General features: G+C 49.6%; 1 protein-coding gene across 4 annotated transcripts in view; it reads right to left on the bottom strand.

Annotated features, from left to right (window-relative positions):
* The window catches only part of LOC144944271 (protein bassoon-like), a 158,618-nt gene that overhangs the window by 10,371 nt on the left and 122,460 nt on the right, over nt 1–25,787 (bottom strand). For 3 of the 4 annotated variants that reach the window (XM_078872284.1, XM_078872285.1, XM_078872287.1), the window contains exons 10-12: nt 25,247–25,310; nt 22,252–22,359; nt 19,918–20,121 (exon numbers count right to left, since the gene is read on the bottom strand). In XM_078872284.1, coding sequence (XP_078728410.1) covers nt 25,270–25,310 — 41 coding nt within the window. In that variant the 3' untranslated portion in view covers nt 19,918–20,121; nt 22,252–22,359; nt 25,247–25,269. Of the gene's footprint in view, nt 1–19,917; nt 20,122–20,414; nt 20,482–22,251; nt 22,360–25,246; nt 25,311–25,787 lie in introns of those variants that run through there. The other variant, XM_078872286.1, reaches the window with a different exon arrangement.

Below are 25,787 nucleotides of genomic sequence, written 5' to 3'. Positions count from 1 at the left end.
TCATGAGCGCCGTCGCGTTCCAAGCCGCCAATCCTGCACCACCACCACTGCCCCCACCTTGGCGACGTCAATGTGCGCCGTGCACCTGATCCGGGAACGCAAATTGGCCGTCTCTGGGCCGAGAGCCGAGAGTCATGGAAACGCAGCATTACTGAATCCTACCATGTGGTATGAGAGGTATTTTCCTTGGTAGATTATGTATTATTATGATGCTTGTTTGCCTACCAAAGCCTCAAACTCAAGAGCCTCAAGAGTTTTCGCAGTAGGGGGATGGAGGAGGGGTGGGGGGCGACGATTGTAGCGCGTTTCCCAATAAAGTAATTTGCGGTGTCATTTAGAAAAAAAAATAGTAAATTCCATCCACGTCGCCGGCACGCACGCGCACAAAATGGCTACTCTTCTCCACATGACGTCACGAGATCCTTTGCTTCTGCCCATTCTCCGGCACCTCCGATTGGTAACGGATTGGCTACGTACGGTGCGATAGAAGTTCAACATACAGTGCATAGTCTCCCGCGAAACATGCGGCGCATATTTCACGATTAATGCATCCGCAGTGTTAACCAGGGCAACCGGCTGAGTCCAAGCGGCCAACCTCAGCAACAGGCGGGGAACGTTTTCATTCTCTGGGTGTCAATGCAGCACCGTGGTTTACAGGTGACTCGTGTCCCACCCATCACGTGTCCCACCCCCTGTGCCCTCCCCCGGTACATTTTTGAAGTTCACGAATAAATGGCAAGTGACGTCACGTTCTTATCTGAGATAAGTCCGTCTCAAGGAACGGCGAAACACCGGCGCCACGGTGGGGAAAGGGCCCACGGTGCGAGATGTTAACTACCTCGCCTGGTATGAAGGAAGTCGTGGGATCAATCCCAATCCTTCACGCTGCTGTGTATTTGGAGTTTGCATGTCTCTCTCTCTCCTCGTGGTCGCATGGATTTTTCTCCGGGTCCTCCGGCTTTTCCCTCCACATTTAGAAACACGTGTTTAGATTATTTGGCTGCGATACATTTCCACGCGATAAGCCACTTCGTGGGGCTATCATTTGTGGCCAGGTCGCTTCTGATAAAAGAGCTATTTAGCTCAGTGGGCCTTACCTGGTAAAATACCAAATAGTTTCGTTTACAGTTTATTTTATTACAGAGAAAAGATTGCAAACGGGTGGGACCGATGATAATATACATTTATAAAGCGCCCTGACTCCATCGTTCTCAGGGCGCTATGACGCCCTGAGAACGATGCACTGCGCCAGCACCACCTTACAGCCACGTCGCGGTGCAATCGACCCATCGATTGAAATCGATTCCCACGCTCACGATACGCGCGTAGAATTGTGCGAGCAGGAGTACATTTTGTGTTCGAGTGCACTGTAGCTAATTGCTTCCCGTGACCCCCTGCAGCCACTGGATTTACCAAACAAATGTTGATTCTCGAATGCAATTGCGACCACCGAATTGTAAAAACAAAAAAATTATCGAATCGTGATGAGAGCGAATCAGATGGTGAGATTTCGTCGGGCAACAACGGTTGCGCTGGGTGCGACACGATTGAGGAGGGCCGGTTACGGAGACCGCCGCTGGGGAGATGTCCACGAGAGTCCAGGGAGCAAGGGGGAGCGACGACTCCCAGGGCACATTCTGTGGGTCACGTGTCGACCTTACAGCAGCCGTGGGATCTGGCGGAGGGTAGAGAGCACTAGCGAGGCGCGGTGACATCAACGGCTTTGGCCACGACGACATCTGTAAATGTTACAGAGATCCTCGGTCCGAGCCCTTGGTTAAACGTTCAGCCCTTTTATTCATCCACTGCTGGATGAGGGCCTCCCCACGCCATACGAGTCACGGGGATTATTTGACCACCACTTGCACTGGCCTCGACTGACAATCGCCACGCCACCAATTACTGCAGAACATATTTTACTAAAAATATTTTTCATGGGCCCATGGCTATTTGTCTACAACTTTAATTACTGTGTATGTTATTTCTTACGTAATTTTGCCAGGAAGTAAAATAGGAAAGAAAAATCCGACGATGTTTAGCAAATCGTACGATATGATCATTATCGCGGGCCCTGTATGGTACAGTGTAGCACAGTGCCGCCACATCGTGGTGACCATGGCTGTGTAAGACAGATCCTTGAGGGGAATGCGCAAAGCCCTCTGATGGCTTATTCTCTGTGTCGTCAATGGGAGATCCAAAACAAATATTAACTCTGTGCATTTGCTCAGTGCATACATTATTCGAGGGGGGTGTAATTAGTGACATTTAGTTATTTATAAATAGATATCCAAAGACAGCCCTGTGCACAATTACACACACACACACATCTGGTGCCACAATATCGCAATCTCTGAATCATAAGGTAAAAACCGAGAGGCAAACTGCATTACAGGAGGCCGAGCAAAGTTCACGAACGCGAAGCTGATCTACTCCGCCAAGTTATTGTCCTAGAGGGCAGCATAGTCGCTGTTAATCCGCACCTCTGATTCATTAGCACGGTTGGACACGTACGGTGCGAAAGAAATTGACCACAGACATTCATCGGGGTCATAACTGAATCAAACACATGAAATGTGCCCAGAGGTACAAGCATTAATTCATCATAATAATGGCCATTTTCTATCCACTGCTGGATGAAGGTCTCCACACACCGACGCCATCTCTCATGGTCCTGCGATGGCTCGATCCATCTCTAACTCCTGCTCACGAACTCATCTCATTTGCTCCATCTGCACGGAGGTCGTTCTCTTGGGCGGGTTCCCTCCTCTTGTTGCCATTCAGTTACCTGTCTTGCCCATCTGACCACCCACTCATGAAGCCCTGTCCAAGTCCGCTTATACCACCCTTTGCGGCAGACAGTTTGGGGTGTCTCTGATGTGTGTTTGTTCCCCGATTCACATGCGTTTTTCCGTCTCTCCGTGTGCGATTCCACAAATGCACCTGGGCTCGTGTGTGCATCAATCACAATGCACCACACACAAGGGTCGAACGCAGGCCTGTCCGCAGTAAATGTTAACTTAATAGTGCCCGCCGTTGGCTCGCGCGGCCAAACCGCCGGTCTCCTGCCAAGGTTGTAGTGCCAGATGTAAGCGTCAAGGTTACGCCTGGTTGGTCACAACGAACGCGCACCATTGATGGAAACACATGCAGCTTGTTAAGACGTAAACGCGCGCAGCTGTCAGGCCCCACACGCCACCGGCACGCACCACGCGGAGCTAAACAAAGGGCCGCTGGGGTTGCCTCGTCGCCAGAGTTTGCGCGGACGCAATGGTTCCAGCTATGGATGTTTACAGCACACGCAATGGATGTTTACAGCACACGCAGTAGCTTCTAGAGGGGATTATCAGAGCGAACATGCCGTCCGTAGTTGCGTCAATTGTTAAATACAAATTGTGGGGGGGGGGGGGGGGGGGTTGGGTTAGCGCTCACGAACCTGGTGGGGCCAAGTTTGATTCCGGCTCAAGGCCAACATGAGTGGTGTACATCTGAACCGGTTCTGCGAAGGGGCAAAGCTGCGCCTTTACCTGGCTGAGAAATATTGTGTCACGTGATGTTCCCGAGCGGCCCCACAAGAAATTGCAATGTGGGAAAGACACGGCACTCATTTAATAAGCTGCACCACTGCATTTATAATCCCACGGCAGCAGCAGCAGCAGCAACCGCATCGGCAGCGGAGATGCAATCACCCCTTCTTCTCCCTCGGCATTAATGACCCCACTGCACACTGCGAATAAAACGTAATTTATTCGAACGTGCAACAGCTACATCAATATAAATGGTCATATCACTGGGACACTCAGCGCGGCCTGGTGTTGCAATTCTTCACACAACATTTGTGATTCCCGACTCGAGATGAAATTGTAATTCCTGACGTGGGGAAAATGGGGCCCTAGGTGTTCCCGCGGATTAAAGAATAGCAAATGAACATCACAAACACTGTACGAGATATACAGCGCGTCTCTCAGTGCAGCGCAAGTAGGTTGAGCAGATGAGGGAACACTGAGCTACACACAGACATCGTCGTCATCATCCGCTGTGATGTCTGCTGGGCTGCGAGGTGGTTAGGAAATAGTACGGAAAGTGGGTCCATGACGCATCCATGCAGCCTTAGTGCACCTTGATAGTGCCCTCTTCACTAATAGCACTAAATCTTGACTTAAAGCTTTCGTGACTGCAGGAATACATAGTCTATGGGTCTTTCGGTAAAGCCACGTAGATATAAAAACATATATCGTCACCTGAAGAAGATTGCTTTTGTTGCGATCGAAACGCCGTGATATTTTTTTGTATTTTTATATCTACGTGGCTTTACCGAAAGACCCATAGAATGTGATAGCACTCGTATGTCAGCTGAACTTCTTTAACACAGTACGCAGCCAACTGCGCCAATCGGAGGTGCGGGAGCAGCGGTGCAGTGGTTAGCGCACTGCGCTCTGAACCGGACAACCCTGGGTTTGATTCCCAGCCACGGCTACCGTCAGTCGAGTGCGATATCTAAACCGGTCCTGCGCCACCCTCTCTGCACAAACCTGCACTGACCAGCACGGTGAAGTATGGTCAAACAAACCCCACAAGACCGGCGTGAGAGTGATCGGCAAGGATTTCATCCAGCGGTGGATTAACAGAGGGTCGCAACTCACTACTATGAACAAGGCTGATTCGGACAGTCTGCAACAATTGATTGTCTCCGTACATTCGTATACCGCGGGACATTTATATTTAAACCCGCGCCCTTTATTTATTGAATGGCGAGCTATCGGGATGCATTTCACGTGCGCTTTTGCCCGTCTCTTTAAAATTACAAATCTGTGAAACGAGGCTTGCTGATAAGTGCCATTAATCGTGAACGTATGGCCCACAGAGGTTGCTATTAACGGGGCGCGGCGGCGGCTGGGGAGGGGGGGGGCTAATGCTGAAGGACGTGAAATGGGCCTCTGGAATGACAGCTTGTTAACTGCTGCACCCATCATCTGAGCCATCGCTGCACGGTCGACCCTGCAGCCTCGCAAGGACACGCGGCGGGCAACGAACTATGCTCTCGCATTAGCCAAATAAGAGTACGGTGGTGGGTGGGAGGTGTCAGTGACACGGGCGATTGGACGAAGAGACAGGCAGGGAGACAATAGGCAGGCAAGAGAAATGAACGGAGAGATGGGCAGACGAGTGAACGGACGGATGTGAAGATATACGGGCAGGAAGGCAGGCAGAAAGGTGGACAGATGGATAGACAGATTGACAAGAAGACAGATGGACAGTTGGACCAACGGAGAAAGACACAATAACAGACACACATATGAACCTAGACGTACATTTGAAAACCCTGTACGGTACTGTCAGATGGAAAGATGCCAAAAGGGATAGGTAGGACGTCGACATAAACACAAAGCTGCCTTGTCACACGGATAAAGAAACCTCCATTCGGGACGCTTGCAGTGAGCAGTGCATCACACTGTCACACTTTGTCTGCAACTCTGTATCCACACTCGGGATGCACCGTTTGCATACCTCGAAAAAAAATAAAGTTGGTTGCATGTTAAATACGATCATTCATCTCAGAGCTGAAATACGCCGATTTGTACTTAAGTTGAACTTCTTTCAGGGGAAGGACAACAAATTGAACAGAAAAAGTAGTTCAACAGAATTGAGTTTTTCAATCTAGATTTACAAGTGCGCTTCTCCAGTGTTTTTTACATATCGGAAGGAAGAGCGTTCCAGACGGCCACGGAATCGCATCTGAACGTCCGCAATGCGGTGGAGCGTCTTCAGATCGATGGCTCGCCAAGAGCCGCTTAGAAGATGACCGGAAATTTGACGGATTTGAGGTAAAACACAAACGGGATGTGGTCGAGTTTTTGTGCGCGCGGTCATTGGCGAGTGGCCGAACCTCTCCAGCACAGCTGGTGGCTGCCTGCGCTCAGGCCCAGCGCTCAACGGAGCCAGCGCTGCGTTGGCGCCCACAGCCGAGCGGACTCACAGCCAACAGACGCCGCCGCCTTAGCGACAAACGACAACTCGCTGGCCAACTCTCGACTCTTCAACGGGTCCGTTAAATCTTCTTGCTTGATGAATCCCTGCAGTCACGAAAGCTTTAAATCGAAATTTAGGGTCCGTTAAAACTAACAACAACGATAATAAAAAGACATCAGGCGGGTGAGAAATGGCTCGGTGCAAAAGTGTCCAATTGTACGAATCGGCGGTGCACCGGTGCAGCCTGAGACACCGGTCCTCGTAGAACCGTCTCACATCTACAGGGGAATTGACATTCGTCTTGCGACCGATTCGGCATCACGAGAAGCGATTTCGACGCGCCGCCACCGCCGCCACCGCCACCACACAAGATTTTCTGAACGGAAGGTCGCGAACCGCGGGAAAGTCACTAAGTATTGCGAAAGATTCGGTAGTTTTTGTGTGTGTGTGTGTGTACCGAGCACCAGCGGTGTAGCACCGCCGATACGTTCGTTGACGATTGGGGTTTAGTGGTTGCTGACATCGCCGTCACGAAGTGCAGATTGCACAACTGCCCGTTGCGAATTCGCACCTCTCCCTTAAAGGAGCGAGCTCAAGTGAGCAGGTGAATCTCGGCTGGGGAAGCCCTGGAAGCCTCGCGGGAAGCAATTCACAACTTAAATGAGGGATCGTGGCGAAATGTAGCGTGGGCGACAAATGTCCAAATGTCCAGTCTTCTAAAAGCTGCGTGTTTGTAGAACTGTACGTAACGAACCAGAATAATCAGAGCTGTACATTTTATATTAATATAATCATCATTATTATAATAATACAATCGTTTTTATATTATAGAAAAGCTATGTAATTATATAGTGTTATAATTGCATAATTATCATATAACATGTAATTTTTATTTAGTGATTGTGTGGCAATTTGACTTTACATTAAGGCTACAATTACACTCAAGCGACTTTATTTTAATAGCTCATTCTTAAAACAAATCAATAGCCATGCAATCACAAACATGTGTGTGAATTTATTAAATAACGGCATTAATTTCAAGAGGGAGACACTGAACATGTTTAACTGCTGTACATATTGGCAACAGAATGCTACATTGATTGCTGTAGCCTCGGGCAACAGAAGCTGTTAATTACAATCAGGGCGATGTAACATTGCATTGAAATTAGCCACAGGCACGGCTGTGGAATTGTGGTCGATCCAAGCCGTGCTTTTTTGAGAAGCCGTTCTACAAAAGGCCGCTATAGTTGAGAGACATTTTCCTTTCACAGCCTGGGCGAGTCTACTGCGCGCGTGAAGCTGGCGCCCTGAGTGAGGCACGCACATTCAGATGAGTGGGCAGTTTGCATCAATAGGGATCTGGGTGTCTGGGTGTCTGCGTGATTCAGTCGTCTGCTGGGCGCCGCGGCGGGCGTGTGGCTGGCGTGTACAGGAGGCTCGCGGTCGCGTTGCGCTTTCGTGGCTGGACAGGAGCACGGCTGGATTTGTTGGACGGCTGGGATTTTGTGGGTAGTTAGGTGGCCGTGTTGTTACGTTAGCCGCGTGGCTGTGTGGCTTTGTGGCTGGGTAGTTAAGTAAATAGGTGGCTGAAGGTAAAAGGAGGTGGCAAGTCTGAGTGACTGGACGACTGGGAGACTTGGCAGCTTGGTATTGCGGTAGATGGATGTCTGGCTGGTTCGGTGACTGCGAAGGCTGGCTGTACAGACAGCTGAGTGGCTTGGTGGCTGAGATGACTTACGTTTGAACGACAATGTGGCTGGATGGCAGGGTGAACATAGCTTTACATGTATTGCTCGTTTATATATCTCTCTATAAAACGCCCATAAGGTAGGTAGGTATGCTACACAGCAGTTAACAAGGCCTTCTGGACATGTTTGTAGTTGTGCTATCATGTACGTAAGATAACATTCAACACCACTTACGAAAACAGACGTGTTGTTTTCTGCACTGCATGACAAATAATACCAGCTACCCGAGTGACATACTAGGCTTGCTAAGATATAGTCGTCAACAATGTAACATAACAGAGATACATTCCCTCGCATGGCGTTCGTAGAATAATTACAGGTGTACAGTGAAGTGTGAGTCAGCTCGTGTGCAGGCACTTGGTAGATCACGAAATCGCGTTGACCGCTGAGGAATTGGGGTGGCCTTCATCCAGGAGTGGATTGATCGTGGCTGACAGCACATCATCCTTCTAGGGCTGTTAAAACGAGTACCACTTTGTGAAGCGTTAATAATAGTCGTCCAGCAGACAAACGGGGCTCGTTGCATAGGGCGGTGCGATTTCTGCCACTGGGTCAGCGCTATCAATTGACCTGAAAACCACCCCATCCCACGCTCATCACTTAATCATTACCCACTTAGCCCCGGCACCACTATCCATGACCATTACTGGAGAACTCCTCGTATCCACGTTGATATTGCCCGGGGATCAATAGCTCGGGTCCTACTATCTGTGTGGGTTATCTCCTTATCTGTCGGGCAAAATATGGCGGACAACCCCGCCGAGCGCGCCATGCGACGTCCCTGCCGCCACCGTTCCGTTTTAAACATTCCCATCACGCTCCAAGAAATGCGCGGCTTCTTCCACGCAGATCTGTCCTCAGAGGTGACGGCCTTCTTGTTTAGTCGCTTTGGAAAAGGTTCACTTTGGACGCCCACAAATGATGGAGGCAATGGGAGAGATTGCGTGCGGTGATTTCCACGGGACTACTTTGGCCGTCACTTTTTAACACATTACGAATCTTCAGTCAATAACAGGCAAGGATCGAACTCAGCCTGCACGAGGACAGCGACGCAGTAACGCGCAGACCGCGCCGCTCTCTCCCATTGCCTCCGAGTCTTCTAAGACCCGAGGGCCAAGGCGCCTCCTGCCCTGTGAGTGGTGTTCTTCATTGCAAGTTCGGCGGGCCACTGGCAGCACCTGGTGGCCTTTAGTACGAACCCTGACGTGTGGTCCCGGACAATACACACAGAGTGACAACACTCCCCACCACCATCATCATCGTGCTGCTGTCAAACCCACAATGGTTTCAAATGTGTGGCGGCCCTCACATTGATGATGTCTTATCGGCAAAAGTGTCCCCCCCCTTTCCCTGCAAATAAGTGAAGACCACTGCCTTAGACACATACGCGGGGTGCTGCTCGACTCTGTCAGCAGCCACGAAGCGGGGGGGGGGGCTGCCAGCAGCCGGCCTCAGGAGAGAACAAGGGGCAGTGGTGAGTCACGTGGTTAGTATCTGTAATAGAGATAAATATATAAATGTGTCGTTAAAACCCGCCACCACCTGACACAGCCGACTAGTAAAGGTTGTCACGTAAACAGAACATGCCAAATCGTCACTAGTACAGCACACCGGTGTGTTGGAGAGCCAAGCCACAACATTTACAATCTGAGTATGACGTTTCGCCAGTAATTACAACTAGCTTCATCAGGCAACAGCCAGATTTGTGGAGAAGTCCACCTGTTTCGTTCCTTATATAGAGGCGTAGATGTGGTGACGATGGTGCTGCGCTCTTGCACAATGTGGGGGGGGGGTGATTAATGAGTCAAATCACATTATGCATGCGCATTATGCAAGCCCTTTGATCGTGTCCTTCCTGTCCATCGTGTATTAAAATAGCCGTACCAACGGTAATCTCTATTGATTGAAGTATGGTGGCCTGTAAAGGCATGCATTTAAAGATCATATTATTTGATTATTCGCTTCTACGCAGCACTAAGGCGCTAGCTATCCGAACGGTTACAAAAAAAATCTTTCTTTCAATTTCGATAGATTATCTAATTAGTCTTGGCCAGTCGTAGCTAGTTTTGCACAAAACTTCAACATTATCAAAATCAATTGAGTGTCCTTGTTGGCACGCATGTTCTGCTACTGCTGACAGTTGCATTTGGGAGTATTTAATAGTTATTTGATGTTCCTTTAGTCTTGTGCTGATCATTCGTCCTGTTTGCCCAACATATAATTTGCCACAAGTGCAATTAATCCTGTATACACCTTCTGTTGATAGCTTCGGTAACACATCTTTCGTACCAGATATTAATTTCTGTATTTTATGTACCGTACCAAACCTGACTCGGATGTTTTGTTTTTTCCAAACATCTGGCTAGTTTATCAGTTACTCCCGCAATGTACGGTATTTTCAATCGTTATAATTACTTGGGCAGTTTCAATGCTCGTGTTATATGATTTGGCTTTGGCATTCAATGCATTGTTGAATTGTGCATCATTGTAATCGTTCATTTGCAGCGCTTCTTTAACATGTTAAATTTCACGTATCAAACTGTCACCATCTGACACTTTCTTAGCTCGATGAATGCCGATGAAGCCGCCACACAGCCATGCAGCGAACGTAACAACATGGCCACATAACTACCCACAAAATTCCGAGCCATCCAACAATCAGCCGTCCTTCTGTCCAGCCACAAACTCGACGAGCCAGATGAACCTCGGATGACCAAAGTTTTGGTTCAATCCCAGGCTCTCCACAATGCCGACCAAAGTTCGTTTTGAGCAACGCGGCCACCTGATGGGGGGGGCGTTCGTTCAGCGGGGTCCTCGCCCCGTGGCGATTCACGGATCCCTGGTCCGGCGGTCACACAGAAGAGTCGCGGGGGGTGTCGTGGGGGGTGTCGAGGGGGGTGTCGCGGACGTGCAAACCGCGCAGACCTCGCAATCTTTGCCGCCTTCGTCGCACGCGAGCCGTGCCGGATCGCCCGACCTCTCACCTCTTGCGCGGGGAGGGCCGAGGCGGCGGCGATAAGAAGAGGTGCGAAGTGTATCAACTGTTATTTAATGAGACATTGATGTGCCTTTGAAAGAGATGACTAAAACCTTGACAGTGTAGTACTTTACGGCTCACTTCAAAGGCTGGCAGGGACAAGGGCAGGATATCTCATGAATGACTTATGACCAGATGGAGGCATATTTACACTCCTCCTGATAGCAGTATTTCTCGCACACAGAGAAACCACGCCGGGGCAAAAGCCACATTTTTGAAGAGAATACTTCAAAGATATTATGACGAAGAAGCTAAATTGAGCTGCCAGTGTAATGATCTCTTAGTCTATGGCCGCATGGTGTGTTTGCTAGAAAGCGTAATCGTGTGCGTGTTATCTGCGAGTGTGTTTGGAGTTCAGTTGGCACCATAGTTAAATATAAACCGGTTTTGAAAGTGTATTGGATTGCATTTATACGAAACATTTCAGCACTTCCAATGTGTAATTAATTTTGCTCAACGATGGAATGTTTAATATTGATGAGGGTTCAAAGATTAATTTCCGCATTTCATATGTTACTATTAGCAGTATTACACTTGTTTGCACCCAGGAAAGAAAGCCTCACCGAGTCTCACAATTCTAAATATAAAGTTGTATCACGTAATAGTCTTGGAAACGAATAATATTTGTGGATATTTCTAGAGACCATAGTTTATGCTTTATTATTAATGGGCAACAACATTTATTTCTTCATCGTGATAATGCTGGTGTAATACTCATTTTATAAAAACAATTGAATATTTTTTATTATTATTTTACATCAGATGTTAAATTATTATTTAAGAATTGCTGTTGAATTATATTTAATAATCTTAACTTAAAGCTTTACTTAATACTTCTTATTAATTCATAACTTAATAATAATTAGTAATAATAATTTGTAACGCGAACAATCCATAACAGGTCTTTTTTGGGGGGTTAGATCGCGTGAATATAAATGTGTCGTTAAACCCGCCACCACCTGACAACTAGTAAGGTTTGTCACGTAAACAGAGCATGTCAATACGTTACTAGTACAGCACACCGGTGTGTTGGAGAGTGAATCCACAATAATTACAATGAGTACGACGTTTCCCGAGTAATTACAACCGGCATCATCAGGCGACAGCCAGATTTGTTGAGAAATCCTCCTCCTGTTTCGTTCCTTAAATAGAGGCGTAGATGTGATGACGTCACTTGAGCTCTACGCATGCGAAGTGGTGGGGGGGGGGGTTAATTAATGCATCTAAATAGCAATTGGTATCATTGTCGCTTGGGTTATTCACATGGTAATCAACGTACATCATGCATGCACATTACGCAGAGCACATTGCTCTTGTACCTCCTGTCTTTTGCGTGCAATAAAATAGCAGAACCTGTTATTGCCTACGTACACGTAATCCCTCTTGATGTACGGTGACCTGTATAGGCATGCATTTAAACAATGACACATTTATATTTACTCGATCTAACCCAAACAAACCTACGTGATGGATGGAACTGTTCGCGAAATCTTCCTCCGCATTAAACGCGCACAATGTCCCCTTGCCCGAAGGCAGCACCCCTTAGGCGTGGAGTCCCAGCTCAAAGACCCACTCAGTAAAAGTCAAATATAAAATATGTTTTCTTGAGAAGGGCGCTTAAAGGTCAGTAAAGAGTCAGCGCTGTGAGTGTGGAGGAGGAGGCCGCCGGCAAGCGAGAAAGAATGCAGTGGCGATCGTCGTGGTCCAAACTCCCGCTGTCGCGAACAGCTCCCGGCTCGAGCTGCGGAGGGTAAAGCCGCAGCCTCGCAATGCCTCGCTGCAGCCACTGCTGGCAGAAGAGGCCTCGGCTAGAGGGGGCTCGGGAGAACACCCCCCCCCTAGAAATCCGCCTCGCCAGAGCCCCAACCCTAAAGAGCCCCCCCCCCCCCCCAAGAGGGTAATTGGCCTCCTCTTTCCACGCCGGCCAGACACATTGTGACACCACGGTGGCTAGGAGATGTTAACTACCTCGCCTGGTATACAGGAGGTCGTGGGTTCAATCCCGACCCTGCTGTATATTTGGAGTTTGCGTGTCTCTCTCTCTCTCTCCCCATGGTCGGGTGGGTTTTTCCCTCCACATTGAGAAACAACACGCGTTCAGAGTATTTGGCTGCTATAAAATTCCACACGATAATAAGCGACTTCGTTGAGCTATCATTTGCGGCCAGGTCTCTTCTGGTGAGCCTTACCTGGTAAAATAAAACATCGTTTTATAGTGTATTGGAAGAGGTGGGAGTGCCCACACTTTTCCCCACAACATACGACCTGCAAAACAACCATGCTCTGCCAATTTATATCGCTGGGTGGATCGAGGCTGGGGAATAATTCCACTCGTTTACCCAGGAAAGCCTCACCGAGTCTCACGACTCCGTTTCACGAGGCAACGGCTTGGGGTTTAAGAGACTTGCACTTTCGATTTCACAGCCGTGCCCAAGAGATCGAACCGGCGACCTCTGAATGTGAAGCCAAATGTGCGAACCCATCACACTACTGTGGCCCCTTCCCAAAAACGTGAATATCAACTGACACATTTCGAGTAAGGCAAACTGATCACACACACTGAAAAACAGTCATTTGGCATTATTGGTACCTGCCTTGGGGAGTCTGTTTAATCCACAGCATCAGAAGTAAATGAAGCTTGTGGATCAAAAGGCAGAATCGTGAAACCCAATTTTTTATTTAAGTTGACACACAGTATAGTACTTGCCGCACCAGCTATGAATGTTCCGTGTGATGTAGTGAATAACATAGTTGGAAACGCGGGTATAGCACCGCTGACCAAAAACACCAAATGCACATGCCTAATTACATGATGGCTTTATGAGCGTGTGTCACATGGACACCAATAACACTGAGTCATTCCAGATGCGGATTGAACTTTCACGCCATGAATCACCGTGGAATCCAACAGAACTAGTCATGACGCCAGATTAGCCAAGTCAAATTAAAATCAGCTTTCTTCGAAGGTTATTTTGGAATATTTCACGTAAATCTGATCCGATGTGAGTGCATGCAATTTGAAATTAAAACATCTTGCCTAATTAAAAATGGTCATTATCGCTGCAACACAAGGTGAGAATGGGAAGATCTATAAATAAAAATAAATATATATTTAGCGTGCAAGTGTCCATCCATGATGCTCTGCTGAAAGAGTGTTAAGAAATAAAGATGCAGAAACAAACACGTGGTTCATTTGGCGAGGACGTTCCCACAAAATTGTCACCGTTCCAAATTCACAAGACTTTGCTCCAGGACATGTTGATTAAAATAACCCTCCAATACAAACCGATACACCTTCATTAAAATAACCCTCCCAACTCATTGACTGGTGGGTGGCAGAAAAAAATCTCGATATTCCAAGAGCCACAACGCAGCCCTTAGAAAGCCGCATGCGTCTCTGGAGCCGCAGGATGCCGACCCCCGTGCTCGTCAATGCACGAGTCCCCAGAGCAACCAATAATATCAAAGATGCCACCGTGGCCAAAGCCGTTGAAGTCACCGCGCCTCGCCAGTGCCCTCTACCCTCCGCCAGATCCCATGGCTTGTGACTTGCAAGATCTGGCCCGAGGTCTGCTCTTCCCCTGCTCTCTGGACTCTCGTGGACACCACCCCAATGTCTGACTTCTGTAACCGGCCCTCCTCCATCCTGCATTCGTGACCCATCCAGCGCAACCGCTTTTTGTGCGATTAAATCTACAGCGCTCACCCGCAATGTTTCCTTCCCGACTACTGAATTGCTCATCCTGTCACACCACGGATTTAGTTTTAATATCTTCCAGCCTTTCCTTTGTGTTGAGTTAAAAATACACAAATGCGTCATCCGAGCACAATATTCAAAAGCGTCTAATAATCGAAACTCACCAGGCGCCATAGTGAGCGTCAAATCTAACATCTACCCTCTGTTGCCATCAAGCAAAAATTCAAGCTGTTAAAATTACTAGGCGAGTGGCTCCCGTGCTGCAGTTTGGATTAATGCCACAGATGTGTGTCTTAAGTGGTCTATCCTCATGGCTGGGATAAGGCATTATGTAACTGTGATGCATGTCTGCACTCTGGGGGGGAGAGCAAGGAGGTTATTTTAAAAATAAAACGGCACAACACGTAAGCTGGAAACTAAACAGTCTTGGTAACAATAGCACGAGTGTCATAGTAAGAGATAGCAGCTTATTGAAGGAATACTCCTAGGGCATAAATAATTTATTCTCGAGGCTAATTCCGGTATATTGTACGAGTACTGCATAGGTTGTCTTGCTGGTAGCGAGTGTTCGACATTTGATGTCCGACATTTCGCCCCACGTGCTGGGAGATTCTTCAGGAGCTGAACGACACGTGGTGCACGTGTCATAGTGTGTTCATGCGTATTTCTTCACAATAAAAAAGATATGCATAGACCGATGTTCAAAAGTCAGAGCATCTCCCTGCTCATCTTCAAACGCTGGTGGGGGAAATTCCACACTCGCATGGTGGGGGCAAGATACTGCATAGGATAGCCACTGTTGACTGCCCACTTGGCAGCGATCATTTTCACAAAAGCAGCTCTACCTGTTGCTTCCCACTTTGCGGTTCATGCCTTAGAGCCTTGGCTTAGCAAAATCTGAAATACTCTTCATGGGATAAAAGGTAACATGCTTTCCAATGCCTTGCTCACGCCACTGCTGACAGAAGCCCCCCCCCCCCCCCACACTCGAGGGAGTGCTACAGCCATTTGGGTGGGTGCTGGCTTGCCAGATGTCTTCTTAGAGGCGGGAGTCGCTCACACTATGCCCCACCGCAAGCAGCTTGCCAATGGACCAAGGTGAACCCATTCGCACTGCCGCTGGGTGGACGGAGGTGGCGGGGTGGCATGGGTTGTGGCCCACTGTTGAAGCTGCCGCACCGCGAGATAGAACTGGGGACCTTCAGATTGCTCGTCCCGTTTGCCAACCTTAGACACCACGGCAGGCATCTCTTCTGACACACACGTACTTTCCGCAAGGCTGTCCGAGAATTTAACTCTTCTGTTCGAATTCGCTGAACGCGAATAAATGATTCATTGCTGTGCAGATGTCTCTCGTCCGCCGAGATAGCCATTAAAGGGGCTCCCATCCTGCGTGCCCCCCCCCCGATCCATCCCCTTTCCTTCCCTCGGTCAGAAATCTCGAGATCTGCGGAGACGCGAGCGAGGGGGGGGGGCGTGCGGAGCCGGCAGCAGGCGGCGCGCGCGTTTTAATCGCGCTGCGGCGTGCCGCGCGCTCCGGGGAGCGAGGCGGCCTGATTGTTATTCTGCACCAGGCTCACGGGCTCGCGGGCTCGCGGGCTCGCGAGCTCGCGGACTCGCGGGCTCGCGAGCTCACGGCTCACTCCGCTCCGCTCGTGCGGCCCGGTGAGCCGGCCCGGCCGCGAATGTCGAGCGGCGCAAACAGCGGCAGCGGCAGGCCAAGTGGACGCTTCGCATTGGCAAGCCCCCCCCCTCCCCCCACATTCACCGCTTTAACAAAACGGTGGCGATGATTTAGAGGGTTGGTTAATTTGTCCTGGAGAGCCTCGTTGATGCCTCGAGACTTTTCTTTCAGGCAGGGTCCTGCATTGGGAGTCGGTTTTATCGTGGTTTTGGGTGTGGGATGAAATAAAACATGGGAGGTTATTTTAAGCATATATTTTGGCGCTTGCCAGGCACCTTGGAAAGAGGTGGTGTTACCCACACTTTACCCCACCACACGCGACCTGACCATTGATTAGCTCTGCTGCGCCGAGTTATCCTGTAGGATGGACTGGCATGCTCGCAGATCGAACCTACAACTTCCAGATTGCTAGGCCAGTGTGTTGACCCTTACAGCACGGGCACAGCAGCCCTGCAAACGTAGTAAGCGGGTGACATTTTTATTGATTCGTGCAACCAGGAACAAAAAAGTCAGCACAAACTTGGGATGAAATCATCACCAAAATATACCGATGGCTGCTGTCCACACATGCTTACAACAGAGCAGAGTGCGATGATGGTTCTTCTCCATTTCCCATTCTCTTCCTCATCCCTCCCCTCGCCCCTCCACTCCGTCACATTCCTCCCCAACCCTTTCACGATCCTTGAGCGTTCCCTCGATCGCGGTCACTCATTTCTCATCGCTTGTATCACGCCCCTCCGCCATCTGACTCATTCTATTCCGTCCCCGCTTGTTTTTAAACGATGTCAAGCACCTTGAGTGAAGGCGCTCTGTAAATTGATCAGATGTTCGCAATAAGCCCTGGCGTGTGCATTTGTGAGAACGGTGAGGAGGCACGTGCTGTGTGTGATGTGAAATTATCCGATAGCTATGGGAACAGGGGCAGCAAAGTGCTGACTGCAATCAAAACCAATAGTCGGGTCCCTGGCTAGAGTCACGTTGTTGCTCTCGCTGGCAAAGTGGAACGAAGCGATACAAACAAAAAAACACACACACACCACTCGAACTTTCACGTGAGCAAATTCAGGGCACGTGAACGCATCAACCGCATCCCTTCCAGCATTTTAAAGAGACGAAGCTGTTCTGTGATGTGAATATTTTCAATGGCTCAGGTAGACCGAAGAAAAACAACAATAAAATAATTCCAACTTTTAATGGGAAACGGGGCCAAACAACGACACAAGGATGGCACTGTAATGAGAAAAGGTGCCGTGGTGATCCTGCAGAATTGTGAACATTGATTTTTAAGCGAGCTGTAAGGTCACTTCCTGCTGTGCCGGGAAAGTGTTCGTGCATTTGCTCGTCCCTTCGAGGATACTCGACTTGTTTCCATGAAAACTACAAATCCGCTAAACAAATCGCTACAGAGCCTGCCAGCACCAATGCTCAGATCTGCGTTGTTTACTCGGGCAAGATCCACGACGGAATACTTTCGGAATGCAGTTTTAACTTTTACAATTATCGTAACGTAATGCTTTGTATACGTGCCAACGAATGCACACGTGCGTTAGAATGTACCCACAGCTTTCACGCATGCACCTACACTCAAAAGCTATTAGCGACTTTGCTAGTTGCTCTTAAGTCAATTTCTGTGACCCGGAGAGTAACACAGAATCTAAATCGCATTCACAGATACATGAACGGAAAGGCTCGCTAACCAACAACTCACACCCTCAAGAACCAATGAACGTCATTCCCATCGCTTGGACAAAAAAAAACTCGCACGGTTGGGAAGAAAATATTTGTTGTTAAATGATACCTGCGGAATTTGTTTTCATTTCAGTCGCCAACTTTTACCCGTGGCAAATTCCCTCCGTTCCACGAGGGTTTCACGAGCGGCCAGAGCCTCGCTGCTGTATCGGCGTCCCACCCCTCCTCCCGTAGCGACCGGAGCGCGATTAACATTCACGCGGCGCCGCGTGCGAACCCAGCTCATCAGGCACGCCAAGCTCCACGCGCGCGGACGTTCCAAGCGTGCAGGACCGTACATCCTATCTTTGGCAGGCTGCAGTGATTGATTTATACTTTTAATTATTCAGCCATCCGTTCGTTCATCTCGTTTATGCAACCCAGTGGCTGGCGAGCGGTTCCGTGCCGTCCGGTCCGTTTGAGGATTACCTCTCTGAGTGCACTCGGTGCCAGTGTCGGGACATTGGGCCGAACTAGGCCACAGAAGTGCCTCTGCCATGTGATTATAATTCATATTAACGACAGCAAGTTGGCCTTTTGTTTTGTACGCACATACATGCGTACAAAACACAAAGATAGAGACCCCCACCCCCTAGAGCCTTAACAGACTGTTGGGGCAAGCGCTGTTCAGCGAGCACCTGTTAGGGGCAGCACAGCACACGAGTAAGAGGGGGGGGGGCACCACCGCGCCCGGCCGCCTTTGTTTAAAACGAACCAGAAGATAAAGTGGGCCATCTGGTTCGTTTTAAACAAATATTCATGGACTGTCAGTTCAGACATTAAAATCAGCAAATACGAAGGGAAATCCACCCAACATCTCCTTCTCCTGCCAGAGGCTCGTGGTGGAAGGGAGGTTATGAGAAAAGTGCTCTTGAGTCACAGCCTCTACGGCCTCCCCAAGTCCCTCATCTCCCGACTCCAGGTGATCACAAACGCTGTTCGCAAGCTTCTCACCCACACCCACAAATGAGACCACATCGCCCGAATACTCAAATCCCTCCGCTGTCTCCCAATGCAATTACAGTTCAATTTCAAGATCACACTCATCATCTTTAATAGACTCCATGGACTTGCCCCTGCCTACATTCTCTCCTCTAATCTCACTCTGCTCCCCACCCCGCACTCTCCACTCCAACAACCAAGGCTTTCTGTAGAAAATAATCACTGCCGGGTTCGGAGCGCGGCGCGCTAACCACCGTGCCACCGCTCCACAAATCGGAGTGCCAGAGAAATCCAATTTATTTATTGTAGATCATTTATTTCTCAGTGTTCAGATGAATTGTTGTTTTGCATGTACCATTTTCACTACATTTTGATTCTCATCATAGAGAAAAATAATGATCTAAAAAACAATTAAAAGGAAACGATTGCAGTGTGAGATTGGGTTTCGGCGAAACGGAGAGCAGCTAGCGCATGCACATCACAGATTCTACAATCACAGCGCCGCTCTTTCTCAAGTTGAATCAACCCACTTCACAATGTACACTTCAACAATTGTTCACGTGAATATGGAGAAAGTTGTCACCCAAAAGAAAATAAGCAATCGAACCATGCTAATTTGAAAATAGGTTACTCAGAAACCTCAACGAGTAACCCAGAGTGCAATGCACGTTTCCAGTGTCGCCCTCCAAGCCCCGTGATGTTTGTAAGATCCATTCACTGACGCATCAGTCCAGAAATCAGGTCAGTAGACAGCCTGTAGGCTGATGAACTAGACCGGTAATGTATTTATTTCATAAAGTAAAACGCACACTTGTCTATTTATTGCTGCATTTCTCACAATCCACCACGATGGCACAGAACACAATTTTGTAGAACCAAATACAGTGGCAGCAAAAGGATGGACTATGCGGAAATGAAACGATGAAAATCGACTCGTGTTCAGGACTCTAGACGGATCGTTTCATTGCGGTGGAAACCGATTGTGGAGGAGCTCATCCAAAAGTGGATAGATCGTGACCGTTGATGATCACGATGACGGTATAGGGCCGACACGTCCGCCCATCAGTGCCTGTGTTGTGGTCTGCGCTCGTGCGAGAGGCAATGGGGACGGTACCTGGCTGCAGGTGAAGTCACGTGCTGGGTTTCCACTCTTGTGTTGCTCCCAGGGTCTCCACAGGGTGAGCGAGCGTGTGAGCGAGCGTGCGTGTGAGCGAGCGTGCGTGTGAGCGAGCGTGCGTGTGAGCAAGCATGCGTGAGTGCGTGTGAGCGAGCGTGCGTGCGAGTGCTCAGATGGCCTTGCACGTGAAGCATCTGGGTGCTGTAACCACACAGAAAGAATGAAGAGCAACTTGTTATGCACATGCGCGAGTATCACCACTCGGATTGCCACCTATCCTGGTATCCCAAGGTGGTTTTGCTGCCCCGGAATATCCGTCAAGTATTCTCGTGGATATTAAACTCCGAGTTGTTTTGTCGTTCGTGTAACAAGGCGAGATTTTAGTCCTCGTGCTCAGTTTGGTCTACATAGGTGGTGACTGATATGCTCTGGTTAGGGTGCAGATGTGGAGTGTGACGTGGCCACACCGTACCATTTAACACCACTCAAGGCCATGGAATTAGACTTCTCCCCTCTTGCGATATTGCGAGACATTATTCTTCTGCTTCCCATATGTCCCTGCTTTTTGGTACCACAGACGTGACAGCTCTTATATCACACACACACACACGACACATCACGGAATATAACCCAGCTGTGTGTTGCGGGCGTTGTGGAAATCGACTCGGCAATTAAACTTGGCCCATCATCCCTCAAGGTTCAATAAAATGAAGACTAATTTGTACAAAGTGATCAGAAATGTTGAATTAACACCTGCGAGATTAAGGGCCAACAGAGAGATGGTATGTCAAACTTCTTTTGCACCATACGTAGCCAACCGTGCTAATCGGAGGTGCAGGGGAAGGACAACAAACATAGAGAAAGCGCTTCGTTTGGCATTTAGAGTTGCTTGACTTTTGGTGTTAATATTATTTACGACCACGTGCATTCACTTCTTAAAGGGGGCTTTTCATGGCCTCGCCTTTGCTAAAACACCCAGTTCCAGTGGGCGTCACCAGTGATTTGTACACCGTGATGAACCGAGCCCCGTGGTGTTCACGGAGAGGGCTCTTGTTTCCATCAGCGTGACACCACGCTGATGGACATCAGCTGATGGACATCAGCGTGGTGTCACAGGTCACACACTCTGCTGACGACTCCAAAAACCAAAACTGGCCACGCGCTCGCTGCTTAAACAATCACTGCTCACGGGCATTGTCCCAAAGGCCTTTTTATCCGATTGGAAACAATTTGTTACGTTGTTTCTCTGTACCAAATGGCAGCCTCTTGCGCTGTTTGGGTTCGCAATTGAGGATGCCTTTTCATTTATCGCTTTCCGAGCAAGGTTGAATGCATTTGTGCATTAGCTCTGTCCATCTGCCTGTAACACGGCCTCACGACAAACACTCTCGTCAAGTGGGTCCAACATGAACATGGCATAAAGGTTTGTCGCTATTAGGGACTTGCCCTGTTCAAAACCGGCTACAATGATAAGTGGATTTCCCACAACACGGAACAGCAAAAAAAAATACTCTTTGAAAATATGCCAACGCATTTGGCCCTGACAGCTTCCAGTCGGCTTCTGTTCTCTAAGTACTCAGGAAGACAAACTCACTTTGCCTAAGCGTTACAGAATCAACGGGGGTGCACGATTTTCCCGACCGTGTACAGTTACTGGCCCCCACTCATTACTCAATATCACGAGAGCGTGTAAGGGCTCGCCCCGGTAGGCTGCCTCAATGCATTCATTTAATATTCCCTGCTGTCGCGGGACAGATGTCAAGGGGACGGATAACGGGGGGGAGATCGGCCGAGGGATTCAACGTCGCGGGAAAAGGGGGATAAGGGAGCGGAGGATGCGTTCGAGATGGGTAAGGAAGAAGGAACAAGATTGGTGAGGAGGAAGGAGGAGGACCTTCCAGGTTCGAGGAGAAACACGGAGAGAGATTAGGGAGTGGGGGATTGCGAGCGAGGGCACTTTTTGGCCGCGGCTGCCCAGGAGAGGATGTGCGGTGGAGACTCCCTCGCCAACGTTATCGTACGTCCAGGAGTCACCACGCACTGCTCCTTCTTGCTCAAGCGAGAGGCCTTCACTTCTGTGGCCATGAGCCAGCTGTGAGAAGTCCACATTAACATGGCGGAGGCCATTTACTCCGCAGCGTGGCCGTCGTCAACTTCCCACACGGCGATACCGATTGTATCGACCACACAAGAGGAGGATGCTGGGCTGAGAATGTACTCCCGACTGGGATGTCACCTCGGAAGCGCACATGCTGTCTCTTACCCTCTGCTCTATGAAATAAACTCGCAAAAAAAATTGTCAAATAATTGACAAACAAAGTGCACACTTACTGTGTGTGTTGAGACGCCAAGCTAAGGGTTGCATTTCTTCACGGGTTTTCCATTGTTTCAGGTGGTCTGAAGTAAAATAATCCACTGATATGCACATACTCTTGCATTCTGTAGAGCAAAGGACATTCAGCACACACATTAAACATGTGATTATCATGGACACAGGACCGATATCTACAACCGTCATTCTAACTGGTAACGCGCTGCACAGGATTCTCACTCGTAACGCGCCGCCGCACAGTATTCGGTCTCTCTCCAAAAGAGAGAGGCGACGACTCAGCAGGCGCAACGAACCGCAGCGGCCAGGAGGTGTGACGGTACCAACATTTGCCCGAGATCTGCGGTCCTCTATGTGTGAAGGTGTCATCGGCCTAGTAATGAGTGCTTGCATGTGGGAGGAAACCGGAGCACCCGGAGAAACCGCACGCGTGCGAGGGGGAAAACGCTCTATCCCATACAGATGGAACAGGTGAAGTCCACGTTTGCTACACTGCCTTCTCCTGACAAGCCAGAGTATGGCACCTCACCGCCCACGGCGAGAGAGTTTCACAACATCTGTGCGGTGATCCGCCAACCCTCGACGCTGCCTCCACGGTGCTGGATTACAGGCGGCCAGCCACGTGCCTAGTCGCCACCACCGCCCGGCATTGCTAATCACTCTTTCAGCCCAACGGAACCCTCTTGCTGAAAGCATCTTGGGAATCAGTGACAGTCTCCTTGAGAAAGCCAATTTATTGATTTCATAGAATCAGCCCTGCGGACGCTGCCGTGGCGTAGCGCTGAGCACGCTGGGCCTGCGACCCAATCGATCTCCCTGCGAGGGAGTTGGAGCAGCAGAGCGAGTTCCTTCACTTCCCCCCATGCCTCTGTCCAGCCAGCAGTCTGCATGGGGACGACCACGGTCAGTCGATCGGCAGGTCGCGTGTGGTGGCCAGCGTGGAAGAGTAGGCCAAATACAACTGGATAGAGTTTCTCTAAGAGCCCACTCTAGGGGGAGCCCCTTCTGTCAGCAGTGGTGCGGGCAAGAAACATGCAGGGCTGCAACTTTGGCTTCACCTCACGGCGGGCATCTCAAGTGTGTGCCTGCGCAGTGGAATGCAGAGTCTCACTGCTATCTGCTCGGGCGCTCCCTGCGTCTGTGTAGCAACGCGGCGCGTGGAAGGCTTGGCCGTGGGGGGAATTCTTATTTGCCATTATAGAGTAGAGAGGCAGTGCCGCACACATTAATCACCACCATTCATTCTGCAGGGGCAGCACAGTGTTCGTGTTGTGGTCAAACGGAGCGTGGTGCAGCGGGCGGGGAAATGCAATGTTATATTGCCTCCCTGAAAAGCATTTCTTAAAGACAAAGAAATAAATACGGCGCAGAAGGCGACGATACATTTCCTTCGGAGAAATAAACCGGCTGCTAATTTTGCTTTCACGACCCTAGGAGCAGTTTGCTGCGAGAAACGAATGTTCCTCGCAGCGGAGAGAGAGGGCGTCGCAGATGAAATGGGCAAATTAGACATCAGCAGGTCCACACATGGAAATTCAGAGGCGCGGCAGGCGATTTCTAAAATAAACATCCGACGACCGCCGCCGAGGGCACGAGCGGAGCTCTTTTGAGGATATTCGTGCGGAGCAAAGCGTGTGCGTGTGTGTGTTAGTGTCGTGTGTGCGTGTGCGCTGTGCTGATAAGAAATTCTGCCCACGCGTTGCGCGCGCGAGCGAGTGCCAGAGTATTGCCCCCGCGCTGTCGTCTCCCAACATAACGGGCTCGCAAACGATTCTCCACACTTTTGAAAATAGAATGCATGCGCATGTATTCAAAGACAAAAATCTCCCGCATAGCCTTAATAGACTTTCGGGGCAAGTGCCGTTAGCGAGCACCTATGAAGGGCCGGCACTGCACACGAGTGGGTGGGTGGCCAACACCACGCCCGGCCTCCTTTGTCTCCCTAGTGGCGATGTTTACGCACTGCACCAGGTACTCATTTGAAGCTGAGTCGACCTATGGGAGGTTCAGAACCGGTTCAGATAGTCGTCATCGGTGTCGGCCGTGAGCGGGAATCGAACTCGGGTCGCCTGGCTCATAGCGCAGTGCACTAACCGCTACACTACCGCTCCCCACATGCATACACACATACACACACATACACATACACACAAATACACACACATACTCGTTGGTTCTTTCGGTAAAGTCACGTAGGTAGAAAAATACAATAAAAAATAAAAATGCTGGATTATTTTTTCTGCCTGAGGACGACCGCTTGTGTTGCGATCGATGAGTGTCAGGTGCGTGGTGAATGTCTGGTGAGTTGATGGCTGGTGAGTGTCCGGTGAATGGTGAACATCTGACGAGGGTCAGATGTGATGCGTGTGTCACATGACATCTGTAGGACGGGCTGCTTGGCAAGCTGAGGCTAAACTACAGTAGAGAGTTTGTTTCTCAACAGTGCTCAAATAACGGATAACTGTTGACATGCCCAAAAGTATATCAACATTCTCCATGTGATGTTCCGATGTGACCTATTCATTCATGAAATAGGTAAAGGTGCAGCCCTGCAATGCCTTGCTCATGAAACTGCTGGATAAAGAACCTCCACTACAAGGAGCCCCTGGACAGCCCCTCCAGAGGATATTTTGGACAACTCTCCTGCGCTGGCCAAACAATCCTCGAAGAGGCTGGAGGACCTCACCCGCTGGACATCTGTTCAAAAGAGCTTCATAGCTCATCGGATTTCTCCAGTATGAATAACTATCCTGATTTACCCCACCACACGCAACCCGTGTGCTGACGACCGGGAACGCCACGGCAGCGGTGCCGTGGTGAGTGCGGTGCACCGAGACACGTACCGCAGTGTCCCCCTGCGGTGCCGTGGTGAGTGCGGTGCACGAGACACGCACCGCAGTGTCCCCCTGCGGTGCCGTGGTGAGTGTGGTGCACGAGACACGCACCGCAGTGTCCCCCTGCGGTGCCGTGGTGAGTGCGGTGCACTAAGACACGTACCGCAGTGTTCGCCTGCGATGCCATCACCACAGGGATGCAAATTTGCGGCCAAAGGCGGACACAGCTGTAGGGACAGAGACAGAGAAAACATCACAAAATGGATTAGCATAGACAGAGGTACCGGCATAACTGGCGCGGACGAAGATTTAGTAGAGATCGCAAGCATCCAAAGAAGCTGGCAAGGTTTGTGTTGTTGTTGTGGCCGTAGCTGTGCTCAGCCACCTTTGTCTCCCCATTTCCTCAGAGCTAAGCATATACTTATAAATAAGCGTACGTGGTCGATAGGGTTGACCCAGCATAAATAAAGATTTCACGAAATCAATTGCTTGCAGTGGAGACGGGAATGCTGGCTGCATTTAAACGTCGATCAGTTTCCCAGGATTCTGGAACGGCGGCAATGTCCCTCGATGGAAGTATGGGGTTCAAAAGGCAAAGGGAACCCAGCCCCGGCTAAGCCATCGTCCAGAGCCAGATATCGCATCGGAAACAGATGCAGCAATGCAATCGACGAGCAGAGCATTTAGTAACTCGGCCCTACGCT

This window comes from Lampetra fluviatilis, chromosome 34 (assembly GCF_964198595.1).
Source record: "Lampetra fluviatilis chromosome 34, kcLamFluv1.1, whole genome shotgun sequence".
Lineage (NCBI taxonomy): Eukaryota > Metazoa > Chordata > Hyperoartia > Petromyzontiformes > Petromyzontidae > Lampetra > Lampetra fluviatilis.
This window is presented reverse-complemented; position numbering and strand designations above follow the sequence as displayed.